The sequence below is a fragment of the Aquarana catesbeiana genome, linkage group LG01 (assembly GCF_042186555.1).
Source record: "Aquarana catesbeiana isolate 2022-GZ linkage group LG01, ASM4218655v1, whole genome shotgun sequence".
Taxonomy (NCBI): Eukaryota; Metazoa; Chordata; class Amphibia; order Anura; family Ranidae; genus Aquarana; species Aquarana catesbeiana.
In genome coordinates this window covers 524,343,342-524,364,140 of record NC_133324.1, presented here as the reverse complement: position 1 = coordinate 524,364,140, position 20,799 = coordinate 524,343,342, and the positions used below count along the sequence as shown (strand labels likewise).

The 20,799-nt window shown below is 41.3% G+C and overlaps 1 protein-coding gene across 17 annotated transcripts in view; it reads left to right on the top strand.

The window, feature by feature from the left end:
- Window positions 1-20,799, top strand: part of PTPRS (protein tyrosine phosphatase receptor type S) — a 744,226-nt gene that overhangs the window by 313,041 nt on the left and 410,386 nt on the right. For all 17 annotated transcript variants that reach the window (XM_073594561.1, XM_073594552.1, XM_073594489.1 and 14 more), the window contains one exon: window positions 5,191-5,460. In XM_073594561.1, the coding sequence (XP_073450662.1) occupies window positions 5,191-5,460 (270 nt within the window). The remainder of the gene's footprint in view (window positions 1-5,190; window positions 5,461-20,799) is intronic.

The window sequence follows — 20,799 nt, the reverse complement described above, 5'->3', positions numbered from 1 at the left end:
AAGATTGCCCCTCACCTCTTGTGACAACTGTAAAATGTTGATTTCCCATTTATCGCTATATAATATATTATGTTTATGTTCTCAAATATATTTACTCATCCTGATATTTCTTTTCCTCTGGACTAATCCTTACAAACAAGGGTTTCTTACAGACTTTTCTTGTTTATTGAAAATTGTAAATTTTGTTTGAAAAAAAGAAGACAGGTGAAAGAGTTGCGGTGTGTATTTTCTGAATGGCCTGCCCAGGAGTGCTGCAGAATTCATTTTGCATAGGCCTCATCAGCCTGTGAGCATTAAGAAAAAATGTCTGTCTTGGGTGCAACTAAATATAATTTGAATCCTGTGTGTGGTGAGGGGGGTGGTTGGCCTTAATTTTTCTGCATCTGAGGTCTATGTTTTAAAAATGTGAATTGACCATTTTTGTATTATGAATATATGGTAACAAATCAGTGGAGAATGCTTTATTCAGCAAAGCACATATATTAAATTGGTTCTATAGGTAGGCAAAAAACCTTTTGCATGCAGTCAATAGACACAGACAGCAAGGCTCGGGAAAGGGCTCACACGAGTGCCCTTCATAGCAAGCAGCTTGCTATGGGAGCACTCGCTGGTGGTGGGGGGTTGGAGCCAGGAGCGGCAACGGTGGACCCGAGAAGAGGAGGAGCATTTTTGCTGCTGCTGAACTCCTGCAGGAGAAAAAAATGTCAAGAGCATGTAGTGTGCATGAGACCTTATGCACCGCCCTCTGGCCAACTATCCAGTCGTACAGCTGAGGTTCTCCAGAAAATGCTTACGAAAAAATATTTCAGAAATCACAGGGACAAGGAAATTCTGTAAGCCTCTGTGATATTGCTTCACCTCCAGAAATAAAGAGACATACTAGGTCTGGTGAATTTGCCCAACAATGTCTCTTGGAGGTGGGGAAAAAAGCATCTGACATTTTTGCTGAAACTCATCAAGAGCTCATTTTAAATGCAAATAGGTCTGCCAGCCAGTAAATGGTAACAGGATTATACCAAATTTTGCATGCACAGGACATCATGAGAGCAGATTTCACTGCTCAGCCATGTCATGCTGACATGTAGGTTAAATCGCACATGTAGGAAAAATTAAATGACAACTTTTAAGGATATGGGATACAAAAAAAATTGCATATATGTACAGTATATACTGTATATCAATGTTTTAGATGTAAAGGATACAGATTTTTTTGTGCTGAAAACCAATAGGGGGCATGATATATGCATGTTAAAATTAATGATTCTTAATGGAGTTCTTTAACAGACAAATTTCTATTCTGCAAGCAAAGGAATCCTTGTCCTAGACATAATGGTAATTTCTTATCATTAAAACCTGTTAGTAGGTAAGTAATTGTACTTTGTTTACATATGTCCTCTGCCAATGACATAACTGTTACACAATGACCATAGTATTAACCACTGTTCTGATAGCAGCCAAACAGTAGACAGGTAGGTGTACAAAATGTAGTGTACAGATTTTAATTTGGATTGGTGGTAGTCAGTTTTGCTGTTTGTTATCCCCTGAAATCAGGTCATATGAAACTTTGATCTTTCAAGTAGTAGAATGATAAAGGTTGCAGTGAGTGTCAAACTTATGGAAATAATCATATGTATATAATCATGTTTGAGTATATCTGTGGTCAGGTGCATTTTTTTTAATGTCACTTAGAAATATCAGGATGTAAATTCTAATAAGCACAATGTGTCCCCAGTCAACATCAGAGCTTCACAGTGATTCTACAGTGCTATACACTGTAGAATCACTGTGAGGCTCTGATGTTATTTAAAACTTGGGGTTCCATACTGAAAGGCAGGAGCTCAGTAGATTCTGGGACAGATGAGAACTAAGCTTCAGAGTGGCTTAACACTGCCCCGGGGCGGTCCCATTGCACTTTAGCCAAAGTGCAGCTGAACCTCAGGTTTTGTGCAGGTTAGCTGCACTTTCCCATAGATTTCTATGATGTTCTGCATGCAGGAGTTTCGGTGCTCTTTCTGAAACCACACCAAAATTTCAGGACTTCATAGAAGTCTATGGGAAAGCGCAGCTAACCCACACAAAAACCATGGGTTAGCTGCGCATTAGCAAAAGCACAGCAGGTCATTGTGAAGCCTCCCTAAAACATGATCTAAGGTAATCAGCTGAGGCTTATTGAAAGCGGACCTTCAGTAATTTTTTCAATTTTTAAATCTATTAAAGTTTTTTAACTTTAATAAACTTTCTATTAAACTTTTTTTTACAGTTCTGCCCTTGTTTTTTGCCTTTGGATAGTTTCTGCCAGTAAATACCTTATACAATCCACTTCCTGTTTCTTGTCTGGTAAAAAGCCTAGACTAATGACATCATGCACAGCACTCTCTCTCACTCTGGAGAGAGTTTGCCAGGAAGGGAGGGGGAATTAGTCATAAGAGGGCCGATGAAATCTGCAGAGCTGGTGATGTGCCTCTGTGTGTCTGTGTAAATCTAGGAAGTGAACAGGCAGCAGCTTCAGCTGCCCACAGTTAAAATGGTTGCAGCCAGACTCAGTGGAGGGAGATTTCTGCAGCATATTTGGCAAGTACAGAATCACAGTATATAAACATAATATGCAAAGTGGTTGGAGGGAAGCTTCAGAATGGCATAGATGTTTTTATTACAAATTATGTGAGCAGACTCCAGTTCCTCTTTAAATTTTCCTTCAGTTGGTAAATATTGTTTACACCACATCATTAATGCAAGACTGCTTATGATGCATTTGTATCCTCTGAGAAAATATTATGTTATGTAGGATAATGCATGTTTTATTTATTAAGTTAATTGCATACCAGTTAAAAACCTTCCCCAATTCAGTCACCTATGCCCCTTTAATGTGTATCTGTAGGAAATTTTGGTTTGTTTTTGCTGTGAATGATTCAGGAGATTTCCCTTCACTTGCTGTCCCAGATAAACAGCATTAATTAGCAGAACTAAATTCACATAATTTCTCATCAGTTTAACAGTTTCAAAAAAAGAGGACCATTCCAGGCATGCCGGCAAATCTAACTATCAAAATGGCTGCTGTCATAACTGATCACATATGCAGCACCATGGCAGTTGGAGATCAAACAGAAGCTAAGATGGCAGCTTCCTTGGCTGAAAATGATAGGAGGGTTTATTTTCGATGAGAGGGTTCTCACCAAAGTGAGGGAAGATCCTCTCTTGGACAGTTATCAGAACAGTCCCTACACAGAAGGAGCTCACTTTTTTTGGAAAATGTAACATTTTGTATTCTACTATACTTTTTTCTTAGTCAGCAGTACTGGGGTTTTGGCTTTAGACATAATTAAATGTAGTTTTATTCAGATTTTAAAATCGGAAAATTGGATAGAATTTATTAGGCATTATGCTCTGTGAGTGCTTTTCTTTCTTTTCCATATACTTAGAATAGCAGATCCAAATCTCCAAAGTACTGTCATTTTTTTCTCTCATTCAAACTCTGATATTTTCTATTTTTAACCAATTCATATTTCAAAACTCTATTTTGATTCAGATCTTAAAAAAAAATGTATTATTTTGCTCTCATGACAACACAGTGTATGCATCACTTGCTGCTGTTTGTCTGCAAATGTGTTTGCTGACCAGGGTTTGTCAGCTATCATTTCTACTCTCTGCACTTGGTTATATGTTGGCCCCATCAGAAGACTTGCACCCCCCTGTATTATTGTCGGCATGCTCCTTTTCTTTTTCTATTTTTTTATTCTTTTTTTTTTTTTTCTTTTAACTTTTCTTCATTGTATGTCGGGTGTGCCTGAGGATTTGGTGGGGCCTCTGTGACTCTGTTCTTTGGAACAAGAAATACTAGCAAAAGTACAAAATTATCACCTTCAATGACATCCCTATATATTTATGCCATTTCTCACAGTGTTTATATAGCGGATTTCTAATCATTGTTTGAACTTAAACTTTGATTTTCAAATAAAAAAAAAATTGAGACTTTTTTTTTTTTTTTTTTAGATTTAAGCAACTTTCAAGACAATATGTATACTGTTTGCTAAGTCTGTAATAATTATTCATTTGTACAGTCAAAGCAGGTTTATTGAGTGACCTCAAAAAATTGAATTGTCTTCACCAGGAACAGAGTCACAAAAAAAAAGGGGCTGCGTCAACCCTTTGATCCATGTTCTAACTTGCGAGGTTTGAAAACTGCATCCACCTATCAGCAAGGGGGATGCACAGAACATGTCACTGTTACTATCAGCGTTAATCCATCACTTTTTTTTACAATGAAAACCTTTTTTTATATATCATCAAGGTTGGAGGCCTCCATATGTTGAAACACATTTAGTCACATATGCTGTAGCTTAATGCACTAAGTGGGTTCCCTGCCCTTAATCCCCCGATGCCTTTTCTACATCCACTATTACTGCGGGCATTTGCTAGTTGCCCTTATGTTATACTCCTCTGCATTTTCTGTCTTTTCCCTCCCTTCCCTTTTTTGTCGTTTCTTTTCCCTGTTTTAGTTTATGTTTATTTAGTTTCTTTAAGTAAATTATACTTCTTTTGCATGATGTTTGTGTTTCTGAAAGCTGCATTTATCGATGAAACCGTGTCAGATTCTAAAGAGGCTTTGTTAGGGTTTTTACGCCCCAAAACCACAAAAATTTCATTAGAGTTTCTCATTTCTGCAGCTGGTATGTGGTACACCAAAGTATTAGTTACATGTACTAATGTAAGCATGATTTGGCTATTTTTTTGACTATCTGAAATGGTAGTAATAGTCAAATCCAATTGACATGAAATGATTTATCTTATCAATCTTGTTAATTGAAACTTCTGTAAGGTATATATTTAAACACTGACATATTAATTGTTGATAATGCTGGGATAATATAGTAGTAGACATCTGGTTACTTTATTTAGTTTGTGACACCCCATACCTGTTGATAAAGATGAGAAATTCCTAATAAATTTTTGTGTATTATATGTGCTGTGATGGGTGTACTCCTGATATATGGAACCCTTTTGGTATGAATAATGGCTTCATGTTTCTATATTCTCACTTTTTGTTTGTGTAGTATTTTTTTATTTAATTTCAAAGTGTTTACATATATATATATATATATATATATTTTTTAATTTCATAATATGTTTTCTTTAATATTCAGTCTTTTTATTTAAGTCATTCTTCTGTATCCTTCTTAATTTTATCTGCAGTTCGTCGTGTAGCTCCGCGTTTCTCCATTTTACCTATGAGCCATGAAATTATGCCTGGAGGTAATGTAAATATAACTTGCGTTGCGGTTGGTTCACCCATGCCCTATGTGAAATGGATGATGGGTGCTGAAGATTTAACCCCAGAAGATGACATGCCTGTGGGGCGTAATGTTCTGGAACTTACCAACGTCAAGGAGTCTGCTAATTACACCTGTGTCGCTATGTCAAGTCTTGGGGTTATTGAGTCGGTAGCTCAGATCACTGTTAAATGTGAGTATAGCTTTCTTTTTTCAGCTATGGACGGGTACTGAAAATGTATACTATGTTTTATGATATTTACAAAAATATATCAGAAGTATTTCTTAATTATGCTGTATTAGATTGTCAGATTTGGTTCATGCACACGTTTTAGCTATTTTTCTTCTAGGTTTTAAGTAAGTATTTAATGCTTGCTAATTTTAATTCACAAAAACTTTTTAAAGTGAACCTGACCTGGCCTAAATGTTCTAAGATAACAAACATGCTGTTAATTTAGTTAGTCTTAGCCTGTTTTCAGATTGGTCTCTGTCCTGTGGAGCTCCCTTGGATACAGCCTGGCTGTATCCAAGTCAAGATTTAGCTCTGCCTTTCCTGATGCTTATATCTGCCCCTTCATTCATCTGTCAAATGCCAGAACAGCAGTTTGTAGTAAAGCCTACAGATACAGTATATGCATATCTCACACTATAAGGAGTAATTTATTCCAACTGTGCAGTTACTAATTGCAAGCTCATTTGTAGCTTGATTGACCTGCTAAATGTTACTTACGCATCCCTGCCATAGGCTTTGTTCAGATCTTTGAGATGCTAAAAGGACTTGAGGTTTTCTCAGCAGTAGTTTTGGAGCTCACTGTGACTGCACTTTAGTACTTTTTTTTAAGTGCTGGCATGTCTCTTGCCGAGCATGGGCAATAATTTAATGTCTGTCTGGAAAATCCCATAGGTCTAAAGGAGCCTTTAAAGTGACTCTGTCATAAGAGACTCTGCTGAGATTTTGTTGTAATGGGAAAAGATCTAAGATTTCAGTGCTTCTGTTGTGAATTTTGAAGATGAATTTCTTCATAATGCCTAGTCTGGACACATGTTCACTATAAAACGAATCTACTAGAACACCTGTGTAGTTTATATAGTACATCAGCAACTGAGTCAGCTGATTAGGTACTGTATATTTTGGAGGTTTTGACAATCAGCACAGAAACATTACGGGGGTACCTTGTAGTTGAAGTGCACTGCTCCTGTAGAATGGCGAATGTTTGATGTCTTATTTTTGAAGAAATGGACCATGGAACAGTTCCTTTCTGGAATGTGTCTTTTTCATATTACAACTGATTGTGGAAGTGTGAACATGTATGTAGCTGGAAAACATTTGAAAGCTACATCAGCTAATTTAGCTGTGTTTTTGGCAAGGCTTCTCTGTCAGAATTATTAGCCCTTTCAGAATTGTGAGCAGCTGCAAGAAAGTTTAGAAATTTTATATCATAGCCATTTTTTTTTTTCATTTTGGCGATGTCTTTGTTATGCACTTCATTTCTTTTAGGTTTTGCAGTCTACCCTAAAGTATTATACACTTTTTTGGGGGGACAGATAGGGTTATAATTTAGAAATAAAAAGCAAGAAGCGCCAGTCTAAGCGCAGTATCAAAAGCTGACTTTAATAAAAATATAAAATCAAGAAACTTTAATACCGCTTTAATTCACCTCAAGTACAAATGTTTGGGTGGCCATATGTAACTTAATTCCATTTCAAATTGGTGTCTCAGTGCCCAAATTCTTCGAGAATTAGAATGTGTAAAGAAGGGTATACACACTGAGTTTTTTCATTTAAGCAGCAGGTTGAACAAAAAAACCACACACACACAGATCTCCACATCCACACAAGCGTATTGTATTCTGACAGTAGGGACATTCCCCCTGTCAGAATACACAGATAAGCGCTTCAGGCCTGCATGCTGGTTTTCCAGCAGGACTGTTCGACAGAAGCTAGTTGTTAAACCACCTGCTGTTGAACAGAGAGAGCAATAACAATCATTTTTGACTGTTGAAGAAACCCCTTATCATACATACAAATTTCTTTATCGTACAACTCAGGACACATTGCATCTTCATATCCATTACAGTAGGGTTATGCTGCCACCTTCAGGTCATTGGACAATGGCAAAAATAAAAAAATAATTAATTCCCCTCTAATTATATCTCCTCCTACCGTGGTACAGCCTCAGTTTTTTGCTGGTGTCTTAGGTGATGGTCTGATGTCTTGGTGCAATTCTGTAGTGCCTCGCAAGCTGGCAGAGTGATATATGGTTCAAGGATGTAAATCCCCAGCCAGGGAGCTGTGTCCCTGAAGGTCCTAGTGGCATGCCTTTTGAGAATGGTGAGTTCCTTGGATGGGGTCCTATTTAATGGTTGTACCTTCCCTTTTCCTATAATTTTCTGCCCTTGCTTTTCTCTATAGAGTGTGTACTTTTTTACTGCACCCTTCATTGCGGCCACCCCAAGCTCTATACTGCAGGAGCAATGTTCTGTAGGGGCCGGCTGGTGCCATCTAGCAGGGAGGGTCATGCTTTTCCTTCCACTCCTAGCTGTAGATAAATGGCTTACATAAACCTATGCAGTGCACTTGTGCTATCATTAGGGTCAGTTCAATTGCGGCTTCCATCTTGGACTCTTCGCTCTATGCATCAGCGTAGGAAAGAACAAACAGTTCCTGTGGCACCGGGTGCTCGGTGGTACAATCAAACCTTCTTGATGGATCGTTGGACTGAGGGCAGTTATCTCATGATTTTCTGTAGGGCAGTGGTCTCCAAACTGCAGCCCAGGGGCTGGATGTGGCCCTTTGCTTGCTTTTATCCGGCCCTTGGGGGGTGCTATTTCATCCACTGCAACCAGTAATGGAGCACAATTCCCCCCACTGGCATTAACAAAGCGGCACAATTCCTCCCAATGACCCCAATGATAGGGCTCAATGACACCAACGATGGGGCACAATTCCTCCCAATGACACTAATGATAGGGCACAATTTCTCCCAATGACACCAATGATGGGGCACAATTCCTTCCAATGACACCAATGATGGGGCACAATTCCTTCCAATGACACCAATGATGGGGCACAATTCCTTCTAATGACACCAAAAGATGGGGCATTGTATACTCTCACTGATGCCAGGACATTTCCTACTCCCAATGGGCACAGTCCGGCTCCTAAAGTCTCAATGATGGTAAACTGGCCCTTTATTAAGAAAATTTTGGAAACCCCTGCTCTAGAGTAAAGTTCTACCAGTCTGGGAGCAGTTACTAGTACTTGCCCCTTTCAGGTGAGAGTGGGCTATATTATTACTACCAGAGTCCACTCATTGTCAGCAGGTCATGTCTCAGCAACAGCAGAGAGGTGGGGAAAATGAGGGAGAAGTTTCCCAAATTCCTCAACAAGTAAAGAGGAGCTTAGCCATAGTTCCCCCTGCAGTAACTCCCCTGAAGATCATTTGGTTCTGTGTGGCTCTGATCCCCTCCACTTATCTGGATTTTCAACTCCATCCAGGACAGCTTCCTCCAGTTCCTTTGTGTTATGGGAGGACTTTTCATGGGCTATGGGCTATTGCTGGTTTACAACACCAACTTTCTGGTGTTCTTTCCTGTTTAGACCACATAGATTGCAAAGAGAAACACTCTCCTTCCCTTCTTCCCTGCTAATGGAGGAAGAACTGACTGAGGATCTACTTGAAGAAGTGGGAGAAAAAGAAGCAGGAGGTAGAGGAAGTTGAACAATCTCCCTCTATGGAATCAAATCCTGAGGAACCCCGGGGCCCAGGTTTGCTGCAGACTCTTCCTTCTAATTCCTTTTACCAATCCCAGTCCTCCAGCTCTAAGCCTAAGCTCAATACCCAACTCCACAAGAAGCCATAGACCTCAAAACCCACAAGGCCTGGGAACAAGTCCTTCTCCCAATGAAGAGGTGTCACCACTTTTTTAAAGTGGGGGAAACATTGCTGACCTTCCCAGAAAGTGGAGATTGCGGACAAATGGGTCTGCAGCGAGGTAGCTCAGGGTACCTGTCACTGCCTATTGCTGTCAGAAGTGATGTTCACGTTCCTTGTGACAGCAATAAAAGTGATTAAAATAAAAGTTAAAGAAACAGTATAAAAATGCTCGTGCACTAAGGCGAACGCATATATAGGTAGCACATGCATATGTTAGCACCTACATATGTAAGGTATCGCAGCAAACGTTATAGCAAGAGCAATAATTTTAGCACTAGACCTCCTGTGTAAACTGGTAACTTGTAAAGGTGTCGCCTACTACCACTACACAAATACCGTGCGGCAAAAAAAATTTTATTCTTTTGTTCTATAGGGTCTGAAAATGTTATATGTTTGTGTGTGTGTATGTACAGTATCTCACAAAAGTGAGTACACCCCTGACATTTTTGTAAATATTATATCTATTCCTGTAACAACACTGAAGAAATGATACTTTGCTACAATGTAAAGTAGTGAGTGTACAGCTTGTATAACAGTGTAAATTTGCTGTCCCCTCAAAATAACTCAACACACAGCCATTAATGTCTAAACCACTGGCAACAAAAGTGAGTACACCCCTAAGTGAAAATGTCCAAATTGGGCCCAAATTGTCAATATTTTGTGTGGCCACCATTATTTTCCAGCACTGCCTTCTTTTTTTCTTAATTGTTTATTTATATAAAGGGTGATGGAGAGTAGGTAATTACATCGCATTTCAACACTTACAAATACATCTGTTTAATACTTTATACTTGCATTTTATGTTAAATTAGAGTTCCTCAATCTCTACACAGACATCCACGGATTGTACCCTTATTACCTAAATTGAGACCTCAATACCACAAAACTTATTCCCGGTATCTCATTCCTTACTTAATTCTCTAATCCTCCCTTTAGTTCCTTTTACTAAATACCCCAAACCCTACTAAACATAATATAAAAAAAAAAAAAAAAACCCAAAAAACCCCCTCAAAACCCAAGCCCCTCCCCTCTCCATTCCCCCCTTCACAGCAAGATGTAGAGGTTCCACACAGACAGACTTCACTCCCCCATTCTATTTTCCATCTTTCTCTTTCCTTCTTCTGAAAATACAAATCGGTCCCATACTGACCATGTTTGAAAATATTGTTCTTTTCTGTTTTGGGCTGAGTAGACCAAGTCTTCCATGGCTCCAATTTCTCTGACCTTATAAACCACCTTGCAATAGAGGGTGGTCTTGTGTCTCTCCAACACATAGTGACACAGGCCTTGGCAGCATTTACCAAGTGGTACAGTACAGACCTTTTATATACCTGCACTGGGATCTGTGAGCAATGGAGCAAAAAAAAAAAAGCTGGATCATCTGGTATTGAGAAGTGTGTAAGTTTTTGAGAGTTTCTGAACCTCTAGCCAATATTTCCTAATCTTAGTGCAGGACCAGAAATTATGGAGAAGGGTTCCCTCTTCTTTTCTGCATCTCCAACACCAGTCTGAAAGTTTACTAAGCCTCGACGGGGTGTAATACCATCTAGTTAACACCTCATATTTTTGTAAATATTTTATTATATCTTTTCATGTAACAACACTGAAGAAATGATACTTTGCTACAATGTAAAGTAGTGAGTGTACAGCTTGTATAACAGTGTAAATTTGCTGTCCCCTCAAAATAACTCAACACACAGCCATTAATGTCTAAACTGCTGGCAACAAAAGTGAGTACACCCCTAAGTGAAAATGTCCAAATTGGCCCCAAAGTGTCAATATTTTGTGTGGCCACCATTATTTTCCAGCACTGCCTTAACCCTCTTGGGCTTGGAGTTCACCAGAGCTTCAAAGGTTGCCACTGGAGTCCTCTTCTACTCCTCCATGACGACATCACGGAGCTGGTGGATGTTAGAGACCTTGCGCTCCTCCACCTTCCATTTGAGGAGGCTCCACAGATGCTCAATAGGGTTTAGGTCTGGAGACATGCTTGGCCAGTCCATCACCTTTACCCTCAGCTTCTTTAGCTAGGCAGTGGTTGTCTTGGAGGTGTGTTTGGGGTCGTTATCATGTTTGAATACTGCCTTGCGGCCCAGTCTCTAAAGGGTGGAGATCATGCTCTGCTTCAGTATGTCACAGTACATATTGGCATTCATGGTTCCCTCAATGAACTGTAGCTCCCCAGTGCTCGCAGCACTCATGCAGCCCGAGGCCATGACACTCCCACCACCATGCTTGACTGTAGGCAAGACACACTTGTCTTTGTACTCCTCACCTGGTTGCCACCACACACGCTTGACACCATCTGAACCAAATAAATTTATCTTGGTCTACAGGACACGGTTCCAGTAATCCATGCCCTTAGTCTACTTGTATTCAGCAAACTGTTTGCGGGCTTTCTTGTGCATCATCTTTAGAAGAGGCTTCCTTCTGGGACGACAGCCATGCAGACCAATTTGATGCAGTGTGTGGCGTATGGTCTGAGCACTGACAGGCTGCCCCCCCACCCCTTCAACCTCTGCAGCAATGCTGGCAGCACTTATACATCTATTTCCCAAAGACAACCTCTGGATATGACGCTGAGCACGTGCACTCAACTTCTTTGGTCGACCATAGCAAATCCTGTCCTGTTAAACCGCTGTATGGTCTCCTGGCAACCGTGCTGCAGCTCGGTTTTAGGGTCTTAGCAATCATCTTATAGCCTGGGCCATCTTTATGTAGAGCAACAATTCTTCTTTCAGATCCTCAGAGTTCTTTGCCATGAGGTGCCATGTTGTACTTCCAGTGACCAGTGAGAGTGAGAGCGATAACACCAAATTTAACACACCTGCTCCCCATTCACACCTGAGACCTTGTAACACTAATGAGTCACTGACACTAGGGAGGGAAATGGTTAATAGGGCCCAAATTGGAAATTTTCACTTAGGGGTGTACTCACTTTTATTGTACTTTTGTTGTACTGTATGTATGTATGTGTTTGTGTATATATATATATATATATATATATATATATATATTATATAATTTTCAAAAATATTTACAGTTTCACTGCCTTGACCTGCATAGGGAGGGGGGAGGGTTCTCAGGCTTATCCAATCAGCCTGCGTCCATGCTGCAACCTCTCCCCCTTTCTCTGCCGCCTTGTTTTGATTTTCAATGCCAGGGCAAGAAGAAGCCAAAATGACCCCTCAGCTCTCAAACTCCCATGTGAGTCTTTTTTTTCTGTACATTGCTTCAGGGAGGGGAGAACCAACTTGTGCAGCAGCCTGGACAGTCACAGCTCCTTGGTTTAGTGCAGGCAATGGAGAAAGGGGGCAAGGGGACCAGAGGAAAGCATTCTCTATATATGTTCTATTTATCACACACCAGGAGGCTGTTGTTAAAAATCCTCGGGGACAGTGTCAGAGGGAACACAGACATCCAGCATGCCTTTCTAATCGAATAAATCATGTTTCCTATAGAGCCCAGTTTGGCAACCTATGATGACCAGTAGATTGGTCCTGGGCTTGCCAACCTATTGTCACTGATCGCGGATGAAGGTGGCGTCCGACCGCAGAACAAGAGAAGGGAGCAAGCAGCCAAGGAGGCATCAAGCCTGCCTCGTGAGCCAATGGTTTGTCTATAGTTCCAGCTGCAATGTCAGGTAGAGTTGCCACCTCATCCCTTTAAACCCAAACACGTATTAATTACACTCACTTGTTGCCTTATCTGCATTTAATTAACCTCAGAACCTGTGTAATTCATATGTGTTCGGGTTTAAAGGGATGAGGTGGCAACCCCACTGTCGGGTGGAGTGATACCAATAGCACTCCGCCACTCATTTTTGGTAGCGGGATCCACAGCAGCTGGAAGCGCTGCAAGAAGTTAAGGTCAGTGGGCATAATAGGACACAAAAGCAGCTATATGGGGACAATAGCAGCTATATATGCACAATAGCATAAAGATGCTATTGTGCCCATATAGATGCACAATATCAGCTTATCAGCTATATGGGCACAACATGACGTTTACATCTTTGGCTGCTGCCTCTGCAGCTAAAAGGGGTAGGGATTGGGGAAGGTAAAAGTGTGACTCAACCACAGGGTTTTACTAATCCCAACCTGTCCTGTAAACAAGCCCTCAGTCTCGGTTCACACCAGAGGCGGCACGACTTGCAGGTCGCCTCGCCGAGGCGACCTGCACACGACTGCCGGGGCGACTTGCAAAACAACTTCTGTATAGAAGTCTATGCAAGTCGCCCCCAAAGTCGTACAGGAACCTTTTTCTAAGTCGGAGCGACTTGCGTTGCTCCGATTAGAACGGTTCCATTGTACTGAACGGGACGCTACTTGTCAGGCGACCTAGGTCGCCTGACAAGTCGTCCCAGTGTGAACCGAGGCTTCGGGTACTGCCACCAAATGCAACTAGGGGTTGGTTTACAAGTGCAACAGGCACCACTGTTCCTCTAAAAATGATCTAAGAATGTTTGACAGGTGGTGAAAAGGCCAATTTAAACCTATAATTGCCGTGCAATGCTCGCAATTGCAGTTTGGTAGTACAACCATTGTAGGTTTAAACCAGGCGGTGGAGAGGTGACATATTGCCTCCTCACCAAATGCCAAGCACCTCTGAAAAGCAACCTGCACGTGGATCAGTTTTCAAAGAAGTCTGCTCCGAGTTTCTTTGCAATTCAGTGTGGTGTGATTTTGCAGCCCATTTATTTGAATGGCTACAAATCACATCAGACTGCACAAAAAATTGCGTATGCACTTTTCAAAAATGCACTGTGCCAAATCACATGATACGGTAGTACCATGTGATCTTGTGCACCAAAACACACTGTGCTTGCGATCTACGTTTGGGGTTTACAATGTGTTGACACCCGCAGTGATTTTGAACATGGTGCAGAAAATGCACATGCCTGGATTTCCCTGCTTAGTCCAGCTGACACACATCCATGCTGGAGCTTGTGAGTGTTGAGACACGTCTCAGACTTCTTCAACTGCAGACAAGTAAGCACTATGTAGCCACGGAGGACACAAGTGATTGCATGGCCTTTTTATCTCTATGATTTTTCATCCTAAACAAACTACAATTTCTTGTTTACAAAGCTGGTATTTCAACAATTTATGCCAGGTAATACACAGGTAATACAGCTACACCTGGACCTAAGTACTCTGCTTGTAGACAATTCTAATGAACTTGTGAAATTCTAATAGAGGTCACTTGTGTTGCACATTGCACTTTATATGTATGCACAGATTACACTTTTTTATCGTTTTTATCACATATTTAATTTATATATTATTTATTGATACTTTTTATGCTTTTACTGCTTTATTTGAATTATTGTGGTGATATTTACCCTTAGCACAGTTTTTTGGGCTACGGGACAGCATGCCTGACTGCATGGCCTGTTTTCAGTGTGTGACTGAGTTTTTAGATGGTTCTTTGTGGTTGTTGAATTATTATACAAAACTACCCCACTGACTTGAGGTTATTGTTGGCTCTGACACCTTGCTAGGGGTTATCATTATTTGTCCTGACATATGCTGGGGGTAGGGTTGCCACCTCATCCCTTTAAACCCGAACACATATTAATTACACAGGTTCTGTGGCTGATTAAGATGGTAATTAAATGCACTTGGTGCCTTATCTGCATTAAATTAGCCTCAGAACTCGTGTATTTCATATGTGTTCGGTTTGGGATGAGGTTGCAACCCTAGCTGGGGGCTTTAATTGTTGGCCTCAATGGAGCTTATTTTACTTCCACAATCTCTTTAGTGTACCTCCAGGCCCTATTTAACCTATACAAAGAGGGAAAGGTGGCACACTACAAGCTATAGATTAGGAAGAGAAATTGATTGGGGGTGGGTGGCGCTACCTTATCAGGGTACCTTAATTTACAATTTAATAAGCCTCAGAGAAATCAAGAAAAAAATATATATATAATAATAAATGCACCCCTTAATCCCTCTTTAGGTGGTGGATCTAGATGTCATTCTCATACCTGCATGCAGGTGTACACCATATGGTTAATCAACACAAATTAATTGAGTGACAATTAATAAAAAGTCAATAGTGACAAACCGAACCTAATAAAGTGAATAAAATAATGTCCAAATGTCCAAATGTGCTTGTAAACATAAAAGTGAATTTGAATAGTCCCAACATTAGACATATAGTGCAGGGTTGTTCTTTAGATAATATAGAACTAGTGAAAAAATAATAAAAATAATAAATAATGATGAACAGCTTTGTGGAAAAAATTAATGAGAAAAATATAATGTAAAAAGTGTAACAAAGTCCAGTAGCAGGAGGTAAAAAACGTCTGTGATAGAAGACTTTCGTGAACACAACTGATCAGATCCAGTGACTTGCGGTGCTCCCCCTCAGAGATCCCCACTCACCAACTCCCTGCACCCCTGCAGGGGTAGTAGGTATGTAGTAGTAGGCTGCAGTAAGATGTATATGGGTCCTCAGGGTACGCAGCTCCAGCTGTAAGGTATCCTTCAGTGTATTCTCATAGAGAAGAAACAGGGCTTCATAGTGTGATACTTTTTAGGTAGTTTATTTATCACAACAATACACAAATAAACCAAATAAATAAATATAAAGCTTAAAAACCAAGCAGACAGTCACACCGCGTGTAAGCTGTTTCGTATGGAGAGTGCAGGGCCTCTTACAACGTCGATGACGAAGCGCGTAAGGCGGAGCTACGCACTGACGTCACACGCGGAAGTAGGAGAGTGTGGAACGCAGCTGAGGCGCACGCCGCGCGGCTGACGGTTCTAGAGGCCCTGCACTCTCCATACGAAACAGCTTACACGCGGTGTGACTGTCTGCTTGGTTTTTAAGCTTTATATTTATTTATTTGGTTTATTTGTGTATTGTTGTGATAAATAAACTACCTAAAAAGTATCACACTATGGAGCCCTGTTTCTTCTCTATGAGGATACACTGAAGGATACCTTACAGCTGGAGCTGCGTACCCTGAGGACCCATATACATCTTACTGCAGCCTACTACTACATGCCTACTACCCCTGCAGGGGTGCAGGGAGTTGGTGAGTGGGGATCTTTGAGGATCTGATCAGATCAGTTGTGTTCACGAAAGTCACCTATCACAGACGTTTTTTACCTCCTGCTACTGGACTTTGTTACACTTTTTACATTATATTTTTCTCATTAATTTTTTCCACAAAGCTGTTCATCATTATTTATCATTTTTATTAATTTTTCACTAGTTCTATATTATCTAAAGAACAACCCTGCACTATATGTCTAATGTTGGGACTATTCAAATTCACTTTTATGTTTACAAGCACATTTGGACATTATTTTATTCACTTTATTAGGTTCGGTTTGTCACTATTGACTTTTTATTAATTGTCACTCAATTAATTTGTGTTGAATAACCATATGGTGTACACCTGCATGCAGGTATGAGAATGACCTGTTAGCACACTCTATTCAGGTAATGCTGGACATCTAGATCCACCACCTAAAGAGGGATTAAGGGGTGCATTTATTATTATATATATTTTTTTTTCTTGATTTCTCTGAGGCTTATTAAATTGTAAATTAAGGTACCCTGATAAGGTAGCGCCACCCACCCCCAATCAATTTCTCTTTATTAATAACTCACACCTTCGGGGGTAAGTGCAAGGGGAGGCTGCAAGCCTTTAGGTCCGTGAGCGCGGAAACCCTTTCCTTAGTTTATAGATTAGGAAGAATCACTCAATTTTGCCCACACCCATTTTAGCCACACCCACATCGCCCTTGCTTTTCTTTCCAGCACTTGCATAGCACCCCCACAAAATTTGGGCTGGAGCCGCCCCTGCAAGATAATTATAATTACTCTGTAACATAAACAGATCAGGGACATTACTTTGAAAAACTTTGCTGCAACAGATGATCAAACGTTAATGCAGTAGCATAAAGAGGTATAGGAGCCCTTCTAACCAAGGTTAATCTAGTGCCTCAAGGCACTTTACTTAGCTCCTATATTGATATTGAAATATGAGAGGCTCTAGAACTCTCCATTTGCATCCATAGCCACAAATCATAAAAAGAGTGAAAAGAAACGAGAGCCGATTCCCTTGGCCCAGGTCCCCGACCACTGAATTCCCAGGAGCTTTGGGGCTTGAAGGTATTTAACCACTTTAATACTGGGCACTCTTCCCCCCCCCCCCCCCCCCCCTTCCTGCCCAAGCCAATTTTCAGCTTTCAGCGCTGTTGCTGTTTAAATGACAATTGCGTTGTCATGCTACGCTCTAACCAAACAAAGTTTTTATAATTTTCTTCCCACAAATAGAGCTTCCTTTTGGCGGTATTTGATCACCTCTGCGGTTTTTATATTTTGCTAAACAAATAAAAAAAGACCGAAAATTAAAAAAAAAAAAAAAAAAGTTTTTTTAAATAAGTATGTTTTCACCTTCACTGATGGGCACTGATGAGGCTGCACTGCCGGGCACTGATAAGGTGGCACTGATGAGCATGGATGAGGTGGCACTGATGGTCACTGATAGGCGGCACTGATATGCAGCACTGATGGGCACTCAGAGGTGGCACAGATGGGCACTGAAAGGCTGCTCTGATGGGCACTTATGGGTGGCACTGATTGGCATGGATGGGCAATGATGGGTGGCACTGACACTGATAGATGGTACTGATTGGCATTACTGATTAGGAGGCACTGGCAGGTATTGCTGGTGAGCACTGATTGGCATCATGTGTGGGCACACATTGCCACCCATGGCCACCCATGGCCACCAGGGATACCATACTTGGTGGTCACCAGTGGTGGCCATCCCTGGTGGCTGGTGGCATCCCTGGTGGTCCTGAGTGGGCATCCGAGGGGATCTGCCCTGATAAACAATCAGCGCAGACCCCCCTGTCAGAGGAGCAGCCGATTGGCTCTCCTCTACTCACGTCTGTCAGACGCGAGTGAGGAAAAGCTGATAAGTGGCTCTTCATGTCTGCATCGTGATCAGCTGTGATTGGACACAGCTGATCACGTGGTAAAGAGTCTCTGTCAGAGACTCTTTGCCTAGATCGGAGTTGCGGTGTGTCAGACTGACACGCCGCAACAATGATCACCGCAATGCACGCCCCCGGGGGCTCGCAGTGGCTTGTTATCTTGACCATCATGTGATGTCTGGTCAGGATATCGCAACCACTTTGCCAACGTTATTGTGCTATATGGCGGGCAGCAAGTGGTTAATGCAGGGGGACTACACTTTTTCGAATTTGGCTTGTTTGTCTCTGAGGATGCTGGTCAGATTTTCATTGACCATGATCCAGGAAAGTTTATGTTTTACTAATGCGACACTGGAGATTTCCATGTTTGCGCTATAGTAATGTTAGCTGCTTAAATATAAATGAAGGTTCGAAGATGTCTGGGGATCTCGTCCAGCAAGTCTGCAAACAGCGCCGTTTTAGGAATTTTAGGTATGTTTTGTCGTGTCACTAACGCACATGAACTTTAATGGCATCCCAGTCCTAGTCCGTAGGGTTCAAGATTGAGTTGGCCCACCCTTTGCAGCTATAACAGCTTCAACTCTTCTGGGAAGGCTGTCCACAAGGTTTAGGAATGTGCCTATGGGAATGTTTGACCATTCTTCCAGAGGTGCATTTGTGAGGTCAGGCACTGATGTTGGACGAGAAGGCCTGGCTCGCAGTCTCTGCTCTAATTCATCCCAAAGGTGTTCTATTGGATTGAGGTCAGGACTCTGTGCAGGCCTGTCAAGTTCCTCCACCCTAAACTAGCTCATCCATGTCTTTCTGGACCTTGCTTTGTACACTGGTACGTAGTCATGTTGGAACAGGAAGGGGCCATTCCTAAACTGTTCTCACAAAATTGGGAGCATGAAATTGTCCAAAGTGTCTTGGTATGCTGACGCCTTAAGAGTTCCCTGCATCGGAACTAATGGGGCCAAAGTCCAACCCCTGTAAAACAAACCCACACCATAATCCCCCCTCCACCAAATGATTTGTGCCAGTGCACAGAGCAAGGTCCTGACCTCAACCCGATTAGAACAGCTTTGGGATAAATTAGAGCGGAGATTGCGAGCCAGGCCTTCTCGTCCAACACACTGACCTCACAAATGCGCTTCTGGAAAAATGGTCAAACATTCCCATAGACACACTCTTAAACCTTGTGGACAGCCTTCCCAGAAGAGTTGAAGCTGTTATAGCTGCAAAGGGTGGGCCAACTCAATAGTGAACCCTACGGATTAAGACTGGGATGCAATTAAAGTTCATATGCGTGTAAAAGTGTGTGTGTGTATATGTATGTATATAATAAAAAAAAAAAAAAAAATATATATATATATATATATATATATATATATATATATATATATATACACACACACACACACAGGTGATATTCAAAAAATTTGAATACCATGCAAAAGTTCATTTATTTCACTAATGCAACTTAAAAGGTGAAACTAATATATGAGATAGACTCATTACATGCAAAGCAAGATAGTTCAAGCTGTGATTTGTCATAATTGTGATGATTATGGCTTACAGCTCATGAAAACCCCAAATCCACAATCTCAAAAAATTAGAATATTGTGAAAATGTGCAATATTCTAGGCTCAAAGTGTCCCACTCTAATCAGCTAATTAAGCCATAACTAATGCAAAGGGTTCCTGAGTCTTTAAATGGTCTCTCAGTCTGGTTCAGTAGGAATCACAATCATGGCAAAGACTGCTCACCTGACAGTTGTGCAGAAAACCATCATTGACACCCTCCATATGGAGGGAAAGCCTCAAAAGGTAATTTCAAAAAAAGTTGGATGTTCCCAAAGTGCTGTATTAAAGCACATTTATAGAAAGTTATGTGGAAGGGAAAAGTGTGGAAGAAAAGGGTGCACAAGCAGCAGGGATCACCGCAGCCTGGAGAGGATTGTCAGGAAAAGGCCATTCATAAGTGTTGGGGACTTTCACAAGGAGTGGACTGAGGCTGGAGTCAGTGCATCAAGAGCCACCACACACAGATGGATCCTGGACATGGGCTTCAAATGTCCTATTCCTCTTGTCAAGCCACTCCTGAACAACAAACGACGTCAGAAGCGTCTTACCTGGGCTAAAGAAAAACAGACCTGGTCAGTTTCTCAGTGGTCCAAAGTGCTCTTTTCTGATGAGAGCAAATTTTGCATCTCATTTGGAAACCAAGGACCCAGAGTATGGAGAAAGAATGGAGAGGCACACACTGCAAGATGCTTGAAGTCCAGTGTGAAGTTTCCACAGTCTGTGTTGATTTGGGGAGCCATGTCATCTGCTGGTGTTGATCCACTGTGCTTCATTAAGTCCAGGGTCAACGCAGCCGTCTACCAGGAGATTTTGGAGCACTTCATGCTACCTTCCGCAGACGAGCTCTATAGGGATGCTGACTTAATTTTCCAGCAGGACTTGGCACCTGAACACACTGCCAAAAGCACCAAAACCTGGTTCAATGACCGTGGGATTACTGTTCTTGATTGGCCAGCAAACTCGCCTGACCTGAACCCCATAGAGAATCTATGAGGCATTGCCAAGAGAAAGATGAGACATGAGACCGAACAATGCAGAAAAGCTGAAGGCCACTATTGAAGCATCCTAGT